At 58.2% G+C, this 16,815-nt stretch overlaps 10 protein-coding genes and 1 non-coding gene across 11 annotated transcripts; 9 read left to right on the top strand and 2 right to left on the bottom strand.

Moving 5' to 3' along the window:
- The first annotated feature begins 99 nt into the window (after positions 1-99).
- On the top strand, positions 100-1,690 carry SCHCODRAFT_02645027 (uncharacterized protein). The gene is made up of 5 exons (XM_003026560.2): positions 100-291; positions 342-524; positions 577-749; positions 798-1,295; positions 1,352-1,690. Exons 1-4 carry the CDS (start codon positions 160-162, stop codon positions 1,210-1,212), a joined length of 903 nt encoding a protein of 300 aa, XP_003026606.1. The 5' UTR covers positions 100-159; the 3' UTR covers positions 1,213-1,295; positions 1,352-1,690.
- A 1,024-nt stretch (positions 1,691-2,714) lies between these two features.
- Positions 2,715-3,808, top strand: SCHCODRAFT_02603640 (uncharacterized protein; the record flags this gene model as incomplete). The annotated part of the gene is made up of 3 exons (XM_003026559.2): positions 2,715-3,168; positions 3,222-3,326; positions 3,378-3,808. 3 exons carry the CDS (start codon positions 2,715-2,717, stop codon positions 3,806-3,808), a joined length of 990 nt encoding a protein of 329 aa, XP_003026605.2.
- Positions 3,809-4,245: 437 nt separating this feature from the next.
- On the top strand, positions 4,246-6,557 carry SCHCODRAFT_02645023 (S-adenosyl-L-methionine-dependent methyltransferase). Its single transcript, XM_003026558.2, has 6 exons — positions 4,246-4,740; positions 4,795-5,012; positions 5,060-5,129; positions 5,179-5,378; positions 5,428-5,492; positions 5,541-6,557. Exons 1-6 carry the CDS (start codon positions 4,368-4,370, stop codon positions 6,259-6,261), a joined length of 1,647 nt encoding a protein of 548 aa, XP_003026604.2. The 5' UTR covers positions 4,246-4,367; the 3' UTR covers positions 6,262-6,557.
- Positions 6,558-7,220, bottom strand: SCHCODRAFT_02594272 (uncharacterized protein; the record flags this gene model as incomplete). Its single annotated transcript, XM_050344011.1, has 2 exons — positions 6,558-7,059; positions 7,113-7,220. The coding sequence occupies 2 exons, from the start codon at positions 7,218-7,220 to the stop codon at positions 6,853-6,855; spliced, it is 315 nt and encodes a 104-aa protein (XP_050197015.1). The 3' UTR covers positions 6,558-6,852.
- Positions 7,221-7,377: 157 nt separating this feature from the next.
- On the top strand, positions 7,378-9,632 carry SCHCODRAFT_02645018 (DUF21-domain-containing protein). Its single transcript, XM_050346414.1, is given in 11 exon segments — positions 7,378-7,680; positions 7,733-7,827; positions 7,877-7,917; positions 7,970-7,990; positions 8,037-8,075; positions 8,125-8,170; positions 8,225-8,234; positions 8,254-8,256; positions 8,347-8,697; positions 8,752-8,940; positions 8,991-9,632. The coding sequence occupies 11 exon segments, from the start codon at positions 7,514-7,516 to the stop codon at positions 9,475-9,477; spliced, it is 1,449 nt and encodes a 482-aa protein (XP_050197014.1). The 5' UTR covers positions 7,378-7,513; the 3' UTR covers positions 9,478-9,632.
- A 101-nt stretch (positions 9,633-9,733) lies between these two features.
- Positions 9,734-10,222, top strand: SCHCODRAFT_02130725 (uncharacterized protein). Its single transcript, XM_050341889.1, has one exon. It carries the CDS (start codon positions 9,829-9,831, stop codon positions 10,111-10,113), a length of 285 nt encoding a protein of 94 aa, XP_050197013.1. The 5' UTR covers positions 9,734-9,828; the 3' UTR covers positions 10,114-10,222.
- Positions 9,846-11,338, bottom strand: SCHCODRAFT_02645013 (uncharacterized protein). The gene is made up of 6 exons (XM_050346413.1): positions 11,161-11,338; positions 10,967-11,101; positions 10,788-10,908; positions 10,546-10,674; positions 10,300-10,424; positions 9,846-10,251 (listed from the first exon to the last, which is right to left on the bottom strand). Exons 1-5 carry the CDS (start codon positions 11,280-11,282, stop codon positions 10,317-10,319), a joined length of 615 nt encoding a protein of 204 aa, XP_050197012.1. The 5' UTR covers positions 11,283-11,338; the 3' UTR covers positions 9,846-10,251; positions 10,300-10,316.
- A 55-nt stretch (positions 11,339-11,393) lies between these two features.
- SCHCODRAFT_02645009 (Rgp1-domain-containing protein) lies at positions 11,394-14,470 on the top strand. Its single transcript, XM_050346412.1, has 6 exons — positions 11,394-11,949; positions 11,999-12,790; positions 12,842-13,012; positions 13,063-13,203; positions 13,255-13,452; positions 13,498-14,470. The coding sequence occupies exons 1-6, from the start codon at positions 11,469-11,471 to the stop codon at positions 14,322-14,324; spliced, it is 2,610 nt and encodes an 869-aa protein (XP_050197011.1). The 5' UTR covers positions 11,394-11,468; the 3' UTR covers positions 14,325-14,470.
- A 55-nt stretch (positions 14,471-14,525) lies between these two features.
- SCHCODRAFT_t278 lies at positions 14,526-14,605 on the top strand. The gene has a single exon. It is a non-coding gene; the product is annotated as a tRNA-Ala (tRNA).
- Positions 14,606-15,014: 409 nt separating this feature from the next.
- Positions 15,015-15,594, top strand: SCHCODRAFT_02645008 (uncharacterized protein). Its single transcript, XM_050346411.1, has 2 exons — positions 15,015-15,464; positions 15,521-15,594. The coding sequence occupies exons 1-2, from the start codon at positions 15,257-15,259 to the stop codon at positions 15,544-15,546; spliced, it is 234 nt and encodes a 77-aa protein (XP_050197010.1). The 5' UTR covers positions 15,015-15,256; the 3' UTR covers positions 15,547-15,594.
- Positions 15,595-16,178: 584 nt separating this feature from the next.
- On the top strand, positions 16,179-16,698 carry SCHCODRAFT_02130677 (uncharacterized protein). The gene has a single exon (XM_050341888.1). It carries the CDS (start codon positions 16,328-16,330, stop codon positions 16,664-16,666), a length of 339 nt encoding a protein of 112 aa, XP_050197009.1. The 5' UTR covers positions 16,179-16,327; the 3' UTR covers positions 16,667-16,698.
- Positions 16,699-16,815: the final 117 nt, after the last annotated feature.

The raw sequence follows: 16,815 nt of genomic DNA, 5'->3' as shown, positions 1-16,815 counted from the left end.
GTCGAACAGCGGTCTGGTCGGCAAGTCCCGAACTCATGTGGCGTCGGCGTGCTCGCTGACCTCGACTTGTCAAGAACATCGACGGCGTCTGCAAGCGTACGAAGTTCAGATCCCGTTTTACAAACACTTCCTACCCCTCGGACTGTATTGCTTGCTATCATGGGAAGACTCGTCATTGCACACCACAAATCCTACCATCCGTACCGCAGAGACAATATCGAGCGCGTGCGCCGCGATGAGGAGGAAGCAGAGCTGAAGGAAGCTCAGGCGGAGGGGAAGATGGCGCTGGCTGTATGTGAGTCTCTTTGCAGTACTCCAAACTCTACTGACCGCGAACTCAGGACGCAGAAGCGCGCATCGCCCTCCTCCGCGATAGAGCTGGCATATCCGACAAGAAGAAGAAGAGTCGGCGGGATGATGACGACAAGCTAGCGAGCTCGGTTCCCAACTCGGTGAATGCGGAACTGGGGGCGCCGCTACCGAGGACGAACGGGCATATTAACTTCTTCGAGGATTTGGAGCAGGTGCGTGGGACCTGCCGCATCGCGAGAGGGAAGAGGCTGAGCATCGTTGCAGTCGAGCATGGTAGCCGCGATCAAGTCCTCCAGTGCTTCAAAGAAGGCAGGACCGTCTACAAGCACTGCAGAAGACGACAAGGGGATCGCGCTCGCGCCATCAGAAAGGGACTTGAATCCTTGGTACTCTTCCCGTGAGATGCCCCCACCCACTGACAAGGAAGAGCAACGGAGGTGCGTGTCATCAAGCTATTGACTTTGCCGGTTCTGACGCTCCTCTAGGAGACGAGACAGCAATCGCAAGTCTGCACACGATCCCCTCACCTCGATCACCAAGCAACTCTCTTCTCATCCCTCCCCCTCTTCTTCATCCGCCTCCAAACGGAGGTCCCTCCCCTCCTCTATACAACACGCCGATCCCGTCATCGGCGAACGCCTATCGCGCGAGTCGTCCGAGCGACTGCGCGCGCTCGAGCTCATCCGCCGAAAGAAGCGCGAGATGCAGGGGAGTGAGACACCCAGCACCGTCCACGGCGGCTACGACGACATGTTCAATCGCGACGAAGTCGAAGCCGCGCGCAAATCTAGAAGAAGGAGCGAAGGTGGCTCGCGAACCCGCGACCGCTACTGGGATGATGACAGGAAGGAGAGGGCCAGGCGGGACGAAAGCCGAGGGAGACATAGCCGGGGATGGTGAGAGCAGGGCAGGGTATTGGTGGATGCTGAGTGGAAGCGCTCGTATCCCTGGACTCTCGGATGTTCCTCGAGAGGGACGCATAGGTGTGTCGGGAGTTCAATCTGCGCGGTGCCTGCCACTTGCTGATGCGCGCGCGCAGCAATAGGCCGCCGTAGGTGGCTGCAACCTGTGTGCACGCCAGCTCGGCAGTTGGGCGCGCAACACCCGGTCGGCAATTGGGTGCGCCATGCAGCCCTGGGCTAGACGCGCAGATATGAGGCCCTGGCGCGCGTCCTACCACTCTTCTGCGGCTTTGGAGACGTTGCAAAGGCACTCGAATAGCCGTGCGCGCCAAACTTGCCACTCGAGACTCGAGTTGTGGCGCTGAGGCGCCGTACCTTGGTGCTGGACCTCGTACATTGTAGGTTGACTTGAACAGTGTAGCCGACCCGTAAAACTATGCCCAGACATCGCTCGAGCTTGTTGCTGACGCCCATAGCGCGCTTTCGAATGCCCTCAGAGTCAAATTCTGGAAGTCGAACTGCCTTCACGTGACTGTCACATTTCGGCTTCGCGGTGCGTCAACCGTTGCCTCCTCCCCCCTTTTGCGCCACCTTCGCATCCCGGTCACCACGATGACCACGGCGGCAACGAATCGAATGATAGGCGTTGGCGTCGCTGACAAGGTGAACGGGACCTGGACGGATTTGGTGGTGCCTGCCAATGCCGCCTCATCACAGCGCCTCCTCTTTTGCTCCCGCCAAAATGAAAACTAATCGTATGAAACAACCATCTTCAAGTAATTTCCCGAGGTAAAAACACCATCCTTTCGTCTCCTTGACTTTCCGAAAGACGCTTCCAAGTGCTCGAAGTTTGATCTACGCTTCTTTGAACACGGGAGGAAGAATCCTTGCTCCGCAGCATTATTGTCAGCGAGGAACTCCGGGGCGAGTTCGGTCTTCAAGCATCCCAGGCACTCGTCGATCTCTGGGGAAAATGCGGGGCGCCGATTTTCGCCGGCAAGATTCAAACGATAGATCTTTCCATGATCTCTGATTCTCTCGAGGTGACAACCATCCGGCAACCCAGCGGCAACCCGCCTCATTCTGCAGTGACTTCGGCCACGGCCCGAGGACGAGGCCTGCGAGTGCCTGTTACCCTTAGCAAATACCTTGGCCTCGACTTCGCGAGGCGAGCAGGCCTGGACGCGGCGGGTGTCCAGCCACAGCGCGAGGATGGCGTTATGTCGCTCGGGGCTGCTTTCTGATATAATGCTCCACCGCGACGCGCTTCGTCCCCCTCTAAATTTTCCTCCTCTCCCGCCAGCACCCCATCGCTCCCACATCCACCGATTATAAGTCAAGAGATACAGCACGATGCCCGCCCCATACGACCCGCAGACTCGCGCATACGCGCCGTGCCCGCCTCTTCCCTCTCATCACCACTCCGAAGACTACCAGCTCGATCACGTAACGCGGGGAGGACCTTCGCGTTCGCCACCCAACGGGAACTCTCACACCAAGATGGCACACGGTTGTCCAGTCAGTGGACACTCCGGGGGAGCCAATCTCTGCCCCGTCCTCTCGAACACGTCCTCCTTCGGGGAGAAGAACCCGCCGTACGCGGAGTACGACGAGGAGGCGCTCTACACCAACTTGCGCGTACGCATTGACTACCTCACGCGCTTCGTGGGCTTCGACTCGGAGGACATCGACGCGCTGAACGAGATCGCACCCGTGATTGAGCCGATGATTCCTGATCTTGTCGACCGGGTGTACCACCAGCTGTTCAAGTTCGACGTGACGAAGCGGGTCTTCATGCCGCGGAAGGAGGGGACGGAGGGCAGGGTGCTCGCGGATCTACACCACTTGACGCTTGATGCGCCGCAGATCCAGATGCGCAAGAAGACGTTCTCGGTCTATCTGCGCAAGCTGTTCGCGTCGGACTACGAGGAGTTCTCGACGTGGCAGTACTTTGGTGAGTCCGGCCGTGTGATGCTCAAGGCCCAGGACGCTAACCCTTCGCCTCAGACAACGTTGGCGTGATGCACACCGGCAAGGCTGGCCTGAAGCACCGCAAGCTCATGGGGAAGGATTCGTTGCATGTTGATATCATGCACCTGGCCATCCTCCTTGGTAAGTGATCGTGCTTCTTCTCTCACATTCAATGCTTATTTCTCCACATAGCCTGGACCCTCGACATCCTTACACCCGTCATCCTCAAGAACGAAGACTTCGACATGGACCGCCGCATAGAAATTCTGCGCGCGCTCCAGAAGGTCGTTTGGATTCACAACGACCTCTTCACGCGGCACTATGTCCAGCGCGCGACGCACGTCTCCGCCTTGCGCAGCGCCTCCGCCAGCGTCGGCTCTTTCAGCACCATCAACGAGCACCCGCCCTCCACGCGCGGCAGCTCTGGCTCCTCCTCGGGCGGCGTCAACGAGTCGTACTTCCCGGGCTCCGCGCCCGGCGACCGCGTCTCGGGCGCGAGCCCCGTGCGCCGTCCGGGCACGAGCAGCAGCACGCACTCGTTCACGAGCGGCTCGAGCGGCGCGCTCGGCTTCGACAAGCAGTCACAGTCCGGCAAGCAGCGCAAAACTTTCTTCGGCTTCTAGTCTTCCTCATACCTTGCCTACGATTATAGTGAGTACAACCCACCCACGGGCTTCGCGCATCGGGAGGGCGTACTGACGCCGCGTCGTGTCGCAGATGTATTGAAGACCTACGGCGTACTACTGTATCGTGTACGACTAATATCACTGTGCTCTCTGCACGGCGTCTTGAAAGACTCTGCCGGGGTGTATACCGGGCGTGTATATGTTATATCCTTCTTGACTGGTAGCAGAAACCGTCGATGTACAACGCTTTCCCTTTACCTCTCATAACTTATGTAGCTCCGCCGTAGATGTAAGGCATGTAGCACTTCTAATCGAACTGTATCTCCCGTCTTCTGTTGGCTGGTATAGCTTTCCCGCCTTGGGCGCCTAATCGACCATCGGCCAATGAGGAAATTTGCCTTGCAAAGCAATCAAAGTGCGGTCGCGCTTCTTGTTTCCGACTTTCATGCTAGCGGCCAGACTCAGGATCCTATCTGGACAACTCCGCTCATACGCCCGGCCTGCTGGCAAGCCTGTACATATATACAACGACTGGAAGCACAAGAATAAACGCGACATGGAGACCCCCACTACTAGTGCGCCAGGCGCCGCTCCCTTCGGTCTCAAATCCCCCAGACCGAGGTCCCCCTCCCCGAAATCACCCAAGAGCGCATCGGAGAAGGAGCCTCCCGCAAAGAAACAGCGAATCGAGAGCGCAGGCCCAAACAAGCGGACGTTCAAGGCGAACCCCAAGAACAGGAAGCAGAAGCGGAAGAACAAGGACGCTGCGCCCGAGCCGTGCTCCCCAGACGACGTCCTGCGGAGGGACATCGCTGATGTGCTAGGCGCGGAGACGGTGGAGGCTCTCGTCGCAGGGGAAACGGAGGCAGCACCACCGTTCGAGTTCAAGGAGGAGCTGGAGGCCACGGTGAGCAAACTGTCGTCTTCAGGTCAGTTCCCCGCATGACTGAGTGCATGAACTCCAAGTATTCACATCCCCTCAGGCGACGGACTCGCAGTCGCACCCGCTCCGCGCGACAAGTGGGTGCTCGTCGTGCCGTTCTGCTTGCCCGGTGAGAAGGTCAAGGTTCGCGTCTACCGCCACGGCTGGCTGCACTCGCGCGCGGATATGCTCGAGGTTCTCGAGCCGAACGCGGAGATGAGGGATATGAGCCGCGTGAAGTGCAAGTACTTCGCACAGTGCGCTGGATGCCAGTACCAGGTGCGTGGCCTGCCGATCACTTGGAGTATGTGCTGATCGACTTGCAGGAGCTCTCATACGAGAAGCAGCTCGAGCTCAAGCGGGACGTGGTCGTGAAGGCGTACAAGCACTACGCTGGTGAGCCCTGGCCCTTACCCATCGTCGCCCTTGCTCACAGACATTGCAGACGTCCCCTCCGAGTGGATACCCGAGATTGGGTCCACGATGCCCTCCCCTGAGCAGTATGGCTACCGCACGAAGATCACCCCACATTTCAATGCGCCTCCGAAGGCCGCTCAGAGGGAGCCTCCGCCTGCAGGGGAGAAGCCCGAATGGTTGAGGATAGGCTTCAATCGCGCGGGCACGCAGAACGTGATGGATATCGAGGTATGCTTTCCATATTGTTGCTAGGACGATGCACTAATTGACAATATAGGACTGCCCTATCGCCACACCGATATTGCGAGAAACGTACGGGCCGATGCGTGAGGAGATTGAGAAGTAAGCGCTACAACTCCACTTGCTACTCCCGTCTAACATGCCCATCAGAAACATCATGACGTACAAAAAAGGTGTATCCCTCATCCTCCGCGATTCCCTCGACCCTGCCGACACCACAAACACTAAGCACATTGCCGTGACAAGCCACAAGGGCAACGTCCGCGAGATGGTCGGCGACAAGATCTTCGAGTACCCCGCCCACTCCTTTTTCCAAAACAACAACGCCGTCCTCACCCCGCTCACCACCTACGTCCGGGACGCCCTCATCCCCGAGTCATCTTCCACCCCCTCGCTCCTCACCCACCTCGTCGACACGTACTGCGGCGCCGGGCTCTTCGCCATCGCGCTCGCGCCGCACTTCGCGACCGTCGCCGGCATCGAGCTCTCCGCCGAGTCCATCAAGTCCGCGACGCGCAACGCCGAGCTGAACAGCCTCCCCGCGGACAAGTGCACCTTCCGCGCGGGCGACGCGGCGGACATCTTCAGCGCCGTCAAGGACTTCCCGGCGGAGCGCACCGCCGTCGTGATCGACCCGCCGCGCAAGGGGTGCGACGAGCCGTTCCTCAGGCAGCTCGTGCAGTTCCGGCCCGCGGCGGTGGTGTATGTGAGCTGCAATGTGCACACGCAGGCGAGGGACGTGGGCTGGGTGCTCCGGGAGATGGAGAAGGTGGAGGGGAAGCGGTACCGGGTGGAGAGCGTGCGCGGGTTCGACCTGTTCCCGCAGACCGCGCACGTGGAGTCGGTGGCCGTGCTGAGGCTAGCGGAGTAAGGGGATGGCGCCAATCCGAGTCGACCACTTGGCCGAGTTGGGGCATACGCCGACGAAGTAGACCATCCCATCCTATCATAGCCTAGCTTCCATATCATAACTCATCAACCTCATTGCCGCTGAATCGACCTTCCTCATTCTCGCTGGGGGAGGAGGAAGTCCACTATCCAGATATTGTGCTCGTCGGCTTCGTCGATGAAGCATAATCGCCCGCTTGCGGCATCAAGTGCGACGTTCTTGAGGACCCCGGACAGGCCAAGGGACGAGAAGAGCTGTGTAGCTACTACCACCGCGGGCCCGCCAATACAGCCATGCTAGGACCGTCAGGCTCTTCGGTCCTTGGAGTCTCTTTTGCTCCGAGAAGTTCTTTATACGTCGATGATAGATTGGGAACGGTTCCGCCAGGTCCGTCGCGTTATTACCAAGGTCCCAGAAGTGAACACTCTCCGATAAGCGCGCCCATAGAAAGCGACCGCCCGGTAGTAGATGGAACTCCCGGAAGGCATCCTCGCGGACGTTCAAGTTGGCGTTGGCAGCGCTACTCCTGAGAAGACGCAGTTCAAGTAGTCGCTTGGAAATCGCATGCACTTTCTAAGCGTCTTCGAGATTTGAGGATCCGTTATTTATCAATAGCTTGGAAAATCTACGCGACGCTGTGGCTGCGTGCTCAAGGTGTAGGCGGGATAACTGAGTTAGGTCGTATGTGGGCGCGAAGAGAGCTTTCTCGAAGCACATCTTGCGGACAGCGTTAGCCCATACCGAGCGAGCCCTGGTAAGGGGATGAATTGTTTTGCAGGTCTTTATGACTCGATGAATTGTAGTCAACTAGAGCAATGCCAAAGAGTACGGACATTACGCAGGGATAGGATGTCGTATGGAAGCGCAAAGTCTATGATATGCAGTAGTATCTCCTGAGGGAGGGCAATAAAGGATATCGGGGTGATCTGTGTCGCGGACATCACGTCGTGGTTCAGAACAAGATGCAAACGTTCGCGTGTGACCGAGCGCGTCCACGAAGTCACGCCACCGTAGCAGTCCAAAAGAGGTTAGCGGCTTGCCTGATTCGGAAGTAGGCGTCATCGGCATCCGGTGGCGGAGGCCGCCAAGCTCTTCACACCGAAGTGCAACATAAACAAATTCGCTCCCTTCTCTCCTTCCACCATCATCTTCTCCCACCGCAAGGCCTGAGTCCGACGCGTACGGCGCGAAGCGTACAAGCACCTCGGCACTCTCACCCTCTTTCAACTGCAGAATGAGGCTCCCGGTCCTCATCTTCATCATACACCGCGCTCTCGCGTCGCCTTTCTACGCGCAGGTGGTCCCCGCGGGCGAGGAGGAAGCACCGAAAGGCTCCCCCGAGTTCTGGTGGAAGCTCGCGATCAGCGCGGTGCTCGTTCTTGCGGGAGGAGTGTTCGCGGGGTGCGTCGTCATCGAGCTCGGAGTGTGCAGCGCGCTAATGGTCCCCCCTTAGTCTTACCCTTGGTCTCATGGGTCTGGACGAGCTGCACTTGCGTGTCCTCTCCGCGTCGTCTGATGACATCAAGGAGAAGCGCAATGCGCAGAAGGGTGCGTAGTAGTCGCGCTTGCCGCAGACAATGAGCTGACACCCGAGTAGTCCTCCGCCTCATGAGGAAGGGTAGACACTGGGTCCTCGTCGTGCGTACACATGCCATAGTTACCTCGATTTGCTCCTCATCTCCCGCGCCAGGTCTTACTTCTCGGCAACGTCGTACGTCAGACGCGATTCAGTTCGGTCAAGACACTCATTTCCCCAGATCATCAATGAAAGCTTGCCCATCTTCCTCGACAGCGCTGTAAGTGGAACAATGACGACATGAGGAACTTTCGCTCATTGAGTGCTAGATCGGTGGCGGACTAGCTGCAGTCGCGATTTCCACTGTAGCCATCGGTGAGTGCCGACATCTACTGATGTTCTATCCTACATGAACTAATGAATTCGCAGTGATTTTCGGGTGCGCCTACTCAACCCTAAGATGAGCGTTCACTAACTTGTGCCCTCTCTTTCACCAATCTAGAGAGTGAGTCTTTCAAAGCTTTCATCCCCCTAAGGCTCATCCTCCCCAGAGTGATCCCCCAAGCGCTTAGCGTTCGCTACGGTCTCGCCATCGGTGCCGCCTGCGCGCCCTTCGTGCTCTGCCTCATGTACATCTTCTCGCCCATCGCCTGGCCGACCGCCAAGCTCCTCGACTGGGTCCTCGGCAAGGACGAGGCGCACACGTACAAGAAGGCCGAGCTCAAGTCCTTCCTCCAGTTCCACCGCACAGGCGAGGAGCCCCTGCGGGACGACGAGATCAACATCCTGAACGGCGTGCTCGAGCTGAACAACAAGAAGGTGGAGACGATCATGACGCCGATGCCGGATGTGGTCACACTGGGGGCGGATACGGTGCTGGACCACGATATGATTGAGAAGATGTGAGTCGAGGGGGTGGTGGGTCAAGAGAGGAGGCCGCTGACGAGATTGCATAGTGTGCTGAGCGGCTACTCGCGCTTCCCGGTTCATGAGCCTGGCAAGCCAGACTCGTTCATCGGTCTGCTGCTCATCAAGAAGCTCTTGCAGTACGATCCTGCGCAAGGACTTCCTGTCTCCTCGTTCCCGCTGTCGATCTTGCCGGAGGCGCATCCGTCTATCAATTGCTTCCAGGCCCTCGACTACTTGTGCGCATATATTTGTACTTGTGTATATACCTTACTCAACCCCTCCCCAGCCAAACCGGCCGCGCCCACCTCCTACTGATCAGCAACACCCCCGGCAAGGCCGGCGGCGCGCTCGGCGTCGTCACCCTCGAGGACATCATCGAAGAAATCATCTCCGAAGAGATCGTCGACGAGACCGACCGCTACGAGGACAACCTGCACAAGAAGCGCGCGCGCAGGCAGGGCACGGCCGCGATCATGCGCGGCATCGTCGAGCGCCACATGTTGCGGAAGACGTCGCTCGCGAGGATCTCGGAGGGCTCGCCGTTGTTGGGCGCGTCGTCGGTGGGCGGGACGCCGCCGGAGGGGTCGCCGTTGTTGAAGAATGACCCGTCGCTGCATGGGGCGTCGAGCTTGCGCCAGGCGACGGCGCGGCAGTCGTTGTTGCGCCAGGACTCGTCGGTGAGCAGTAGTAGCGGGACGGCGACGCCTGGAAATGGGGAAGCGAACGCGCGGTACATGTACGGCGCGGTGAGCGAGTCGCCGAGGGAGCAATAACGGGGTGTGGTGTGGGTGGACGGCCGTGGAGAAGGCAGGCAAAGAGGGAGGAAGGGCAAGATACCAAGGAGGACGTTTCTTGAAGTTTTTTGTTAAATTATTGTCTACCTTGTCGCATCGTATCTAATGCATGTCCATCGTTGTTTTGGAAAGGACGAGCCAGGTGTTGGCTGTGTCACTGCTTGGTTGTGGCTCAAGCTAACGCCACATGTGTTCGGGAGTTGCCAAATCAGCAACCTGGCGAGGTCTTCGACTTCCAGGCTCCGAATATCACCTTCGCCCGAGCAATGGCAAGCAATCAGAAGAGTGCAAGATGTGCCATAGCGGTGGTGCATTTTACTGCTCGCGAGAATGCCAGACGATACACTGGCGGATGGGGCATCGAGTGGTTTGCGGCACAGCCGACGAGGAGGTGTACATCGACTATTCGACTTCCGTGGAATTTCCTACATGCCGTCTAATCAATTGCTTACTTCGTTGATCCTCCTTTATCTCTGCAGCCCTACGAGTGCTTTGTCAGGAAGCTGGAAGGAATTCTGCCGAAGAAGTCAACCTGCATCACTCGTATGGGGTTGGCTGTGGGCCGCGCCGTTCTCATTGAGCTCAACGAGGGTCCGAAGCTTGCCGCAACCATGATGAAGGATTCCATGTCGTCTATCGAACCTCCGTTTGTATCCGCGCGAGTGAGAAGGGGGGTCGGAGGAGTCGATCGTGTTTATAGGCACGCTCAGGACAGCGTTCTGGTAGAACAATGCGTCGGAACAGGGCGAACTTCTGCTGTCGGTGAATCAAGGGTCAAAAGCCTATAGAGACTCAACGCACATAGAAGCTCGCCGACTTTATACCACGCTATCTGCCATCTTCGCCAGGATCTGCTCGCGAATGCCTATAAGCCGAGTCTGCTCATCTTGGGCGTCCCTCAGCTGGGCACGAGCAAGGTCGGGGTTCTAAGGGAGTGAGCCAGAGGCAAACCATTTGCGAGAAGAATGAGGATCGGGGATTTGAGTGCAAGCCGATATACATGATCGCAAACGAGAGGAGTGTCATGTACAAGAGGCAGTGACGCACCGGCGATAATCCCTGGAATGCCTTCAGTTTTGCCCGCTTTGTCTTCATCGCATGTTCCCTCTGTCGGTTAGCTTCCTGCTGCGTGGCGAGATCACCGATAGTCACAGATGGCGATTGGGGAGTTTCAGCCTAAGCATGGACCGTGAGTGAAGGAGCCATGCAGGAGAACGAGGTGAGATCGAGGTGAAAAGCAAGTCAAGCCTCGTGTTCGGCAACAAAGGTCACCATAAGAATCCACTCACTTGCAATTGATCTAGCTCGGTCTTGTATTCCTTTGCCTTCCGAAGGACGGCGTCTCGACGACGTAGAACCGCCCGTGAGTCCTCGCCGTCTGGGTATTCTTCATTCATCGTTAATTTCCATCTGGTCGGCTGTGGTCAGCAACGTCATGATACGCGCAGATATATTCCAGCCAGGTTACTTTGAGATCAATCGTTCCTCGTGCTTCATTTCTGCTAGATGCGCACGCAGTTCGGATTCTATGTAGTCCAGTCGCGCTAGTGTGCGTTTGGCTTCCAAAGAATTTTGCGACAGCCTTGAAAGAGCGTTTGAGTAGCTAATCGAAGAAATCTTTTCAATGGATGTCTTTCTTCAATAGTTGGACGGGTGACGGACCTAAGAAAGTGGGTGGCATCTTCTATTCGCAGAAGTTGGGCCACGTCTACCAACAAGCTGAGGCGCTGCGCTACTTCTTCAGGAAGCTGCACGAGAGTATCTTCCAAGTATGAAAGAGACATTGTAGCATGAAAGACTGCCAGGGCTGTTCCAGGGTCGAGTAGAAGATGATGGCCGGAGTCAAGGGAAGAAAACAAAGCGCATTCCGAAAATGGGAGTTATTCCCGAGCATCTTGTCCTGTACCACCACCCTCTCCTCCCTCAATCCTCTCCATTCACGCGCCAGCGTATTTCAAGCCCTTCAGGACATGCTTGCAGTCCCAGGCTCCTCCCAAACGAACTCCGAAACCGGGATCCGGGTGGTGGTAACACCAGCCCAGTCCTCGTATTTCGCTGGCGAACCCTTCGCAGTTACGGTTACTTTCACGAACACACGACCACCGGCAACGACGAACGCGCCACGACCTTCCATATCCACACATAAGCGGGCAGCTCATTCGATTAGTTCCGCGCCGCTCGCCAGGCCGCCGACTTCCCCGCGTACACCGCGCGCGCCCACAACTGTATATGCACCGTCACCGCTCTCACGATCACAAAACCGTATATCGAGCCGGAAGGGCCTCATAGGAAAGCGGGACGAGGAGGAGGAGGACGCGAGCGTACGGTCGAGGCAGCTGTCCCTGAGCATCGACTTGCGGCGGCAGATATTAGAAGGTGGACCGAAGTCTGCAACCGTTGAATCCCCCCGCTACAATATTCCGGACGTAGCCCCGCGACATACGCCGGAAGGTGCGTGCCCTTCACCGCTTGCGTCGCACTCGATCTGACCCTCGCGCAGCTCCGCGTCTGAACGCGCGTTCGCATACGCTCCCCCTCTCCTCCACGCACCCCCACGCGCGCAAGCAGTCTGTGTTAGACGGCCAGGTGCAGCTACCAGACATCTCCGCATCCCCCAGCACGCCCAACCTCGACACCATCTCCGAGACGTCCCCTCCCCTCGCCAAGGCCTTCGTCCCGCGCCCCTCCATCGCCGAAAGCACCTCTGCCGGGCACCTTGCACCTCTCCCGCGCCATCCCGCGAAGCTTGGCTTAGGCCTCCCCTCCCCGTCAAATAACAAGCTCCCCCTGACCGGCCGCACATCCTTCTCAACCACATTCCCCCAGCCAAATACTGAACTTGTACTATATTCCTATGCGCAGCTCTCGGGCACCGTGCATGTTGCCCCGGATTACACCGTACAGACGCAGGAACTGCGTGCCCTGCGTGCGTCGCTCAAGCGCAGCGGTGCAATCGGCGGTGGGAATATGAACATCTTGTCCCCCAATCCCATTGCACGAAGACGACCACATTCGCGTTCTGCATCGCTCAGCGCGTCTGCTTCAGGCTTAATATCCTCCTTGCTCGCCTCTTCGCCCAACCTCTCGCCTTCGGTCTCCGCCAACGCCCGCCTCGGGCATCGCTCGACCGGGAGCGCCTCCTTTCCGTCATTACCTTCTGCTGGCTCACTCATCGCTGCCACACCCGCCGACATCGAAGACGTAGACCCAACGCAACCATTACCTACCCTCGACGTGCAGCCCGCCATGCTCGCCGTCGACCTCAGCCTCCTCCCCGGCGAGTCGCGTAAATGTGCGTGTGTAATTTCCATTCACCAACCCACATGCTAACTACCAACTTTAGACACCTACACCCTCCCCCTCCCTGCCAACCTCCCTCCGACATTCCGCGGTCGCAATCTCCGCTTCTCCTACGAGCTCGTCATCGGCGTCTGCCGCGCAGGCGCAGCTCCAGGAGCGGGCGGCGTGAGCCGCGTGATGAAGGTGCCAATACGGCTCTACAACAACGTTTCTGGTGCGCGGTTTGTGTGGTGGAAGATGGGACACACGCTGAACGCCGGATAGTGGGCCGTTTATCGAGGCCGTATGACTTGCTCTGGCCCGTGGGCAGGAGAATAGCGAGGGATGAGAATGGGAAGGTGAGGGAAGAGGTGGATCATGCGCTGAGGCGACCGTCGCCGAAGTTGCCTGGGCAGGGGGAGAAAGGTGGGCTTTGCAATTTTGAGTGTGTAAATGCGAGGCTGATGATATCTTCAGAGGGCTCTATCAATGAGTTGAGGGAGTATGCGGAAGGTCTGGCGCACGGAGTGACAGACTCGCCCCAGCTCAGCTTAATCCTTGGCCGCCCGGCGCGGTGGAAGTCAAACAGCGAGATGGACACCGACGAGGACGCCTCAGAAAAGGTCTCCAGTTGCAGAGAGGCGGTGGAGATCCTGACCCGAACACCGAAGAAAGGTGCATCGCTTGCTTTATCCTCATGCGTGTACTGACTGCAAGCAGCCTCGTACGACGTGAACAAGGACAACGTCAAGGTCGCGGTGCTGACCTTCACCAAGTCTGCCTACCGATTGGGCGAGACCGTCCTTGGCGTCGTAGAGGTCAACGCGCGCGACAGTCGCTCGCGCGTCCTCCAACTCTCTGCCTTCCTCGAATCCCACGAAACCCTACCTCACTCCCTCCAATCGCCATCCACACCTCCCCACCGCCGCTTGCACGCCGAGCACCACGCCTCCTTCGTCCTCTCCACCCTTCGCGCGACCTTCGCCCTCGACATCCCCTCCGACGGCAGCCCCGCGTTCGACGTGAGCGCCGGCGGCTACCCGCTTGCGCCCGGCGGCTTGCAGTGGAAGGTCCGCCTCTGCTTGCTCGTCGCGGTCGCGGCGGACGATGCAGATCAGGGTACGGAGGGCGTCCGGCTGAAAAGCCTTGTGCGTGACGGGCCGCGGGGCGAGTGGGGGTCTGCCTGGAGCGCGACGGAAGGCATTGCGCCACTCGTGCGAGAGCCACAACGCGCGCGACCGCCAACGCACCGCGCAGCGCCGTCGTGGGGATACGGGCTGGGCACGCTCACTGCTGCGCTGCTTGGTACTGGGGGCGTGGAGGGCGAGAATGAAGGGGACAAGGCGGACGTCACGATCAACGGGTCGGGCGAGTCCGACGGCATCAAGCCCGACCCTGCTGGCGGTGTCGGCGTGGGCGTCAACTTCGGGGGCAAGGAGGACGGCTGGCGGCCGGTACGCGTCGAGACGGTCGAGTGCGAACTGCCGATCAAGGTGTGGCCAGGGAACACTGCGTTCAAGGCGCTGGACGTGGTGTTCGATGTGTAGGAGGTGGAAGGGGGAGATGGACCCTCCTCTGGAAGTCACCGAGACCGACTCTCTGTATCTTTATTTTAGGCAGACTACATGACTGATGACTGCAACGAGACACGAGTATCGGATGCACGCTTTGATATGCCTACCTGCTCCAAGGGAAAAGCCTAACACAAGTCAGAAACAACAATGTCCCTTTGTGATGCAGACGTTGTCGGGCGCTTGGCACAGGGGTAGCGCGCACGCTTCGCATGTTTGACTGCGTGAGGTCGTGGGTTCAAATCCCACAGTGTCCAATACGAGATCTAGCCGTCATCTTTTTATCCGCTTTATCTGCTTACTGCAAGGGCCCTGAGCATGAAGGTGCATCGTATGGCTGTCGTTCAGCACAAACATATGGACATAGTCTGGCTTTCAGGACAGCAGAACACTTGCTGAATTATACACTGAGTGACACGTTGTGCTCTCTTCCCGGAAAGCCATTGTGAGAGTCGCTCTAAGTATCAAGTGGTCAAGAGATATCAACAAGTGAGACTCTGCTAGAACCGATCAGGGTCGAGCGGGACATGTCAAGGACCAGGAAGGCCAACAACGCATATTCCTAAAGCGGAGAAGTATTGCTTGTTTGTTGATGGGGTTTCGGGCCGCGGCCGCCTCCACGCTCTCGGACAGTGACGGACACAGCCTTGTCTTGTACCACCATCTGCTCCTCCTTATTCACTCGTAAGCGAATCCATAGTCCCTCTGGACATTGGACACGCTCGCTGCTTCAGGCTTCGCCAGAATGAACTTTGAAATCGGGATTCGGATGTCAGTACTGTAACCACTAACCAGCCCGGTCCGGATCCATAATATCCCCCGCCGATCCTTCTCAGTAACGGCCATTATATCGTATTATGCACGACCGACGAAAACGACGAACGCCCCACGACCGGCCATGAACACACATGAGCGTGCAAGGCTCTGAATCTCGATTCGCGCTGCTCGCCAGTCACTGTTCTGCTTTGGGTGCTCAGGCTCTCTTCGCCGTACTTCTCAGCGGTGCCGTCGACAGGGGCAAGAGCAGCGGATTGAGTCACTGGCTACGATACGCTATCTCGTCTTCCACGCGCTCTGTTAATGAAGGACTCGCCGTACAACCTCGAAGAACCTGCCGTACGCCCACACACCATGACCCTTGCTCCGAACGCCTGCTGACCCCCTCCTCCCAGTATATCTCAGTCTTGGCAGTGGCTAGTCAGCCTTCGAGGCTCTTCTTGACCTGACAAACGCTTCCTCACGAGGCAGCCATGTGCACCTGTATCGTGCTCATTGCGCGTGGGTGTAATAGCCATGGGCTCGAGTTAGGCTCGAGGCGCGCGGGTGCACACTCTCGATACGCTTGAGTGTATGGTGCTCAAACCACACGGGTGTATCGTCCCCGTCGCGCGTGCGTCCGAGTCTGTTTCCGTCTATGCATCGAGAAGCAAGCTCACCTCGCGCCTGGCCATATACTGTGGGATCCACTGCTATACACAGTGGAACTGGCATACACACTATGTGGAGTATACGGTATGCGGTGGGATCGCTCGGGCCGCGCCATATTGCGGGACCGCCCAGCCGTGCCATAGAGCGGGACGGTCTAGCCGCGATGGTATGCGAGGGCATTGCTCTGCGATGAGAGGCCTGCTTTCTGCGCACGCGCAGAGGCTCGATATCGGCGCACGCGCAATAGCCTGATATCGGCGGCGCAGGACACCTGGTCTCCGCGGCGTTGCGACGGGCTCGGGGGCGACCTCCTGCCCATCTCTCGGGCACGCCTCTGATGCGGTATGATTATGTCGAACTGCCTCGAGCTCCGCCTCAATGACGCGCATGGCGGCCTCATGAAGAAAAAGACTATCGAAGGTCAACTAATTGTTTGTCGGCTCGGGAAAAGACTCGAAGGTACAACTCATTGATACCAGGAATCGCCACTGCCAAGGCGATGCGTCCTATGCTGGGGGCCACGTTCAGGCTATGCTCATAATCAGAGTCGTATGGAGACGTACGGTAAGTCTATCTCGGTCGTGCATTGGCTGATACTCGTTCAAGCCGTCGACGGCGTGCACGGCGCAGTGTGCTCTGGCGCTATGTACCCGTCCTTTGGCGCGCTGTGCACTCGTCGTCGCCGGCATCGCCTTGCACGGTCGACCATTCCATCAGGCGTTGTCCCTAGGCTCAAATACTTGCTTCCGAGTCGTCGATCCCCCAATCACAGTCGGTCAATCGTTGTCGCAGAGCCTTGCCGACCCGCGCCAAGGTCCGCGCTGTCGTGGGACGAGTGCCTCCGGGATGGGAAAAGAACATGGGCGCCATGCGCTGGCCGCGCCAGGTGATCCTGCGCAAATGGCTGGATATTCTGAGGTGATTGGCAGCCTCTCGCGGTAGATTAGCGCAGGTCAATTATGACCGCCATCTGGCAACATCGTGATGGGTATCGACAGGCCGGTGATGGGCTCTGGGCGGCCCTGGGGTCGAGGAGTTC

The sequence above is a fragment of the Schizophyllum commune genome (genome assembly GCF_000143185.2).
Source record: "Schizophyllum commune H4-8 unplaced genomic scaffold SCHCOscaffold_17, whole genome shotgun sequence".
In the NCBI taxonomy this organism is placed as follows: Eukaryota; Fungi; Basidiomycota; class Agaricomycetes; order Agaricales; family Schizophyllaceae; genus Schizophyllum; species Schizophyllum commune.
The sequence above is the reverse complement of the archived record's forward strand: the minus strand, read 5'-3'. Positions and strand labels throughout refer to the sequence as shown.

What these genes read in the sequence shown, in the direction of transcription:
- SCHCODRAFT_02645027 (XM_003026560.2), top strand. Translation starts at nt 160, where the DNA reads ATGGGAAGACTCGTCATTGCACACCACAAATCCTACCATCCGTACCGC. An exon ending in TCTTCGAGGATTTGGAGCAG is followed by an intron (nt 525 to 576) that starts GTGCGTGGGACC and finishes GCATCGTTGCAG; the next exon opens with TCGAGCATGGTAGCCGCGAT. An exon ending in GACAAGGAAGAGCAACGGAG is followed by an intron (nt 750 to 797) that starts GTGCGTGTCATC and finishes ACGCTCCTCTAG; the next exon opens with GAGACGAGACAGCAATCGCA.
- SCHCODRAFT_02645023 (XM_003026558.2), top strand. Translation starts at nt 4,368, where the DNA reads ATGGAGACCCCCACTACTAGTGCGCCAGGCGCCGCTCCCTTCGGTCTC. An exon ending in GAGCAAACTGTCGTCTTCAG is followed by an intron (nt 4,741 to 4,794) that starts GTCAGTTCCCCG and finishes ACATCCCCTCAG; the next exon opens with GCGACGGACTCGCAGTCGCA. An exon ending in ATGCGTGAGGAGATTGAGAA is followed by an intron (nt 5,493 to 5,540) that starts GTAAGCGCTACA and finishes CATGCCCATCAG; the next exon opens with AAACATCATGACGTACAAAA.
- SCHCODRAFT_02645018 (XM_050346414.1), top strand. Translation starts at nt 7,514, where the DNA reads ATGAGGCTCCCGGTCCTCATCTTCATCATACACCGCGCTCTCGCGTCG. An exon ending in GTAGACACTGGGTCCTCGTC is followed by an intron (nt 7,918 to 7,969) that starts GTGCGTACACAT and finishes CTCCCGCGCCAG; the next exon opens with GTCTTACTTCTCGGCAACGT. An exon ending in TCTTACTTCTCGGCAACGTC is followed by an intron (nt 7,991 to 8,036) that starts GTACGTCAGACG and finishes TCATTTCCCCAG; the next exon opens with ATCATCAATGAAAGCTTGCC.
- SCHCODRAFT_02130725 (XM_050341889.1), top strand. Translation starts at nt 9,829, where the DNA reads ATGCCAGACGATACACTGGCGGATGGGGCATCGAGTGGTTTGCGGCAC.
- SCHCODRAFT_02645013 (XM_050346413.1), bottom strand. Translation starts at nt 11,282, where the DNA reads ATGTCTCTTTCATACTTGGAAGATACTCTCGTGCAGCTTCCTGAAGAA. An exon ending in GATGCCACCCACTTTCTTAG is followed by an intron (nt 11,102 to 11,160) that starts GTCCGTCACCCG and finishes TTCTTCGATTAG; the next exon opens with CTACTCAAACGCTCTTTCAA. An exon ending in GAGGAACGATTGATCTCAAA is followed by an intron (nt 10,909 to 10,966) that starts GTAACCTGGCTG and finishes ACAGCCGACCAG; the next exon opens with ATGGAAATTAACGATGAATG.
- SCHCODRAFT_02645009 (XM_050346412.1), top strand. Translation starts at nt 11,469, where the DNA reads ATGCTTGCAGTCCCAGGCTCCTCCCAAACGAACTCCGAAACCGGGATC. An exon ending in CCCGCGACATACGCCGGAAG is followed by an intron (nt 11,950 to 11,998) that starts GTGCGTGCCCTT and finishes ACCCTCGCGCAG; the next exon opens with CTCCGCGTCTGAACGCGCGT. An exon ending in GCTCTACAACAACGTTTCTG is followed by an intron (nt 13,013 to 13,062) that starts GTGCGCGGTTTG and finishes AACGCCGGATAG; the next exon opens with TGGGCCGTTTATCGAGGCCG.
- SCHCODRAFT_02645008 (XM_050346411.1), top strand. Translation starts at nt 15,257, where the DNA reads ATGAGCGTGCAAGGCTCTGAATCTCGATTCGCGCTGCTCGCCAGTCAC. An exon ending in ACAACCTCGAAGAACCTGCC is followed by an intron (nt 15,465 to 15,520) that starts GTACGCCCACAC and finishes CCCTCCTCCCAG; the next exon opens with TATATCTCAGTCTTGGCAGT.
- SCHCODRAFT_02130677 (XM_050341888.1), top strand. Translation starts at nt 16,328, where the DNA reads ATGGAGACGTACGGTAAGTCTATCTCGGTCGTGCATTGGCTGATACTC.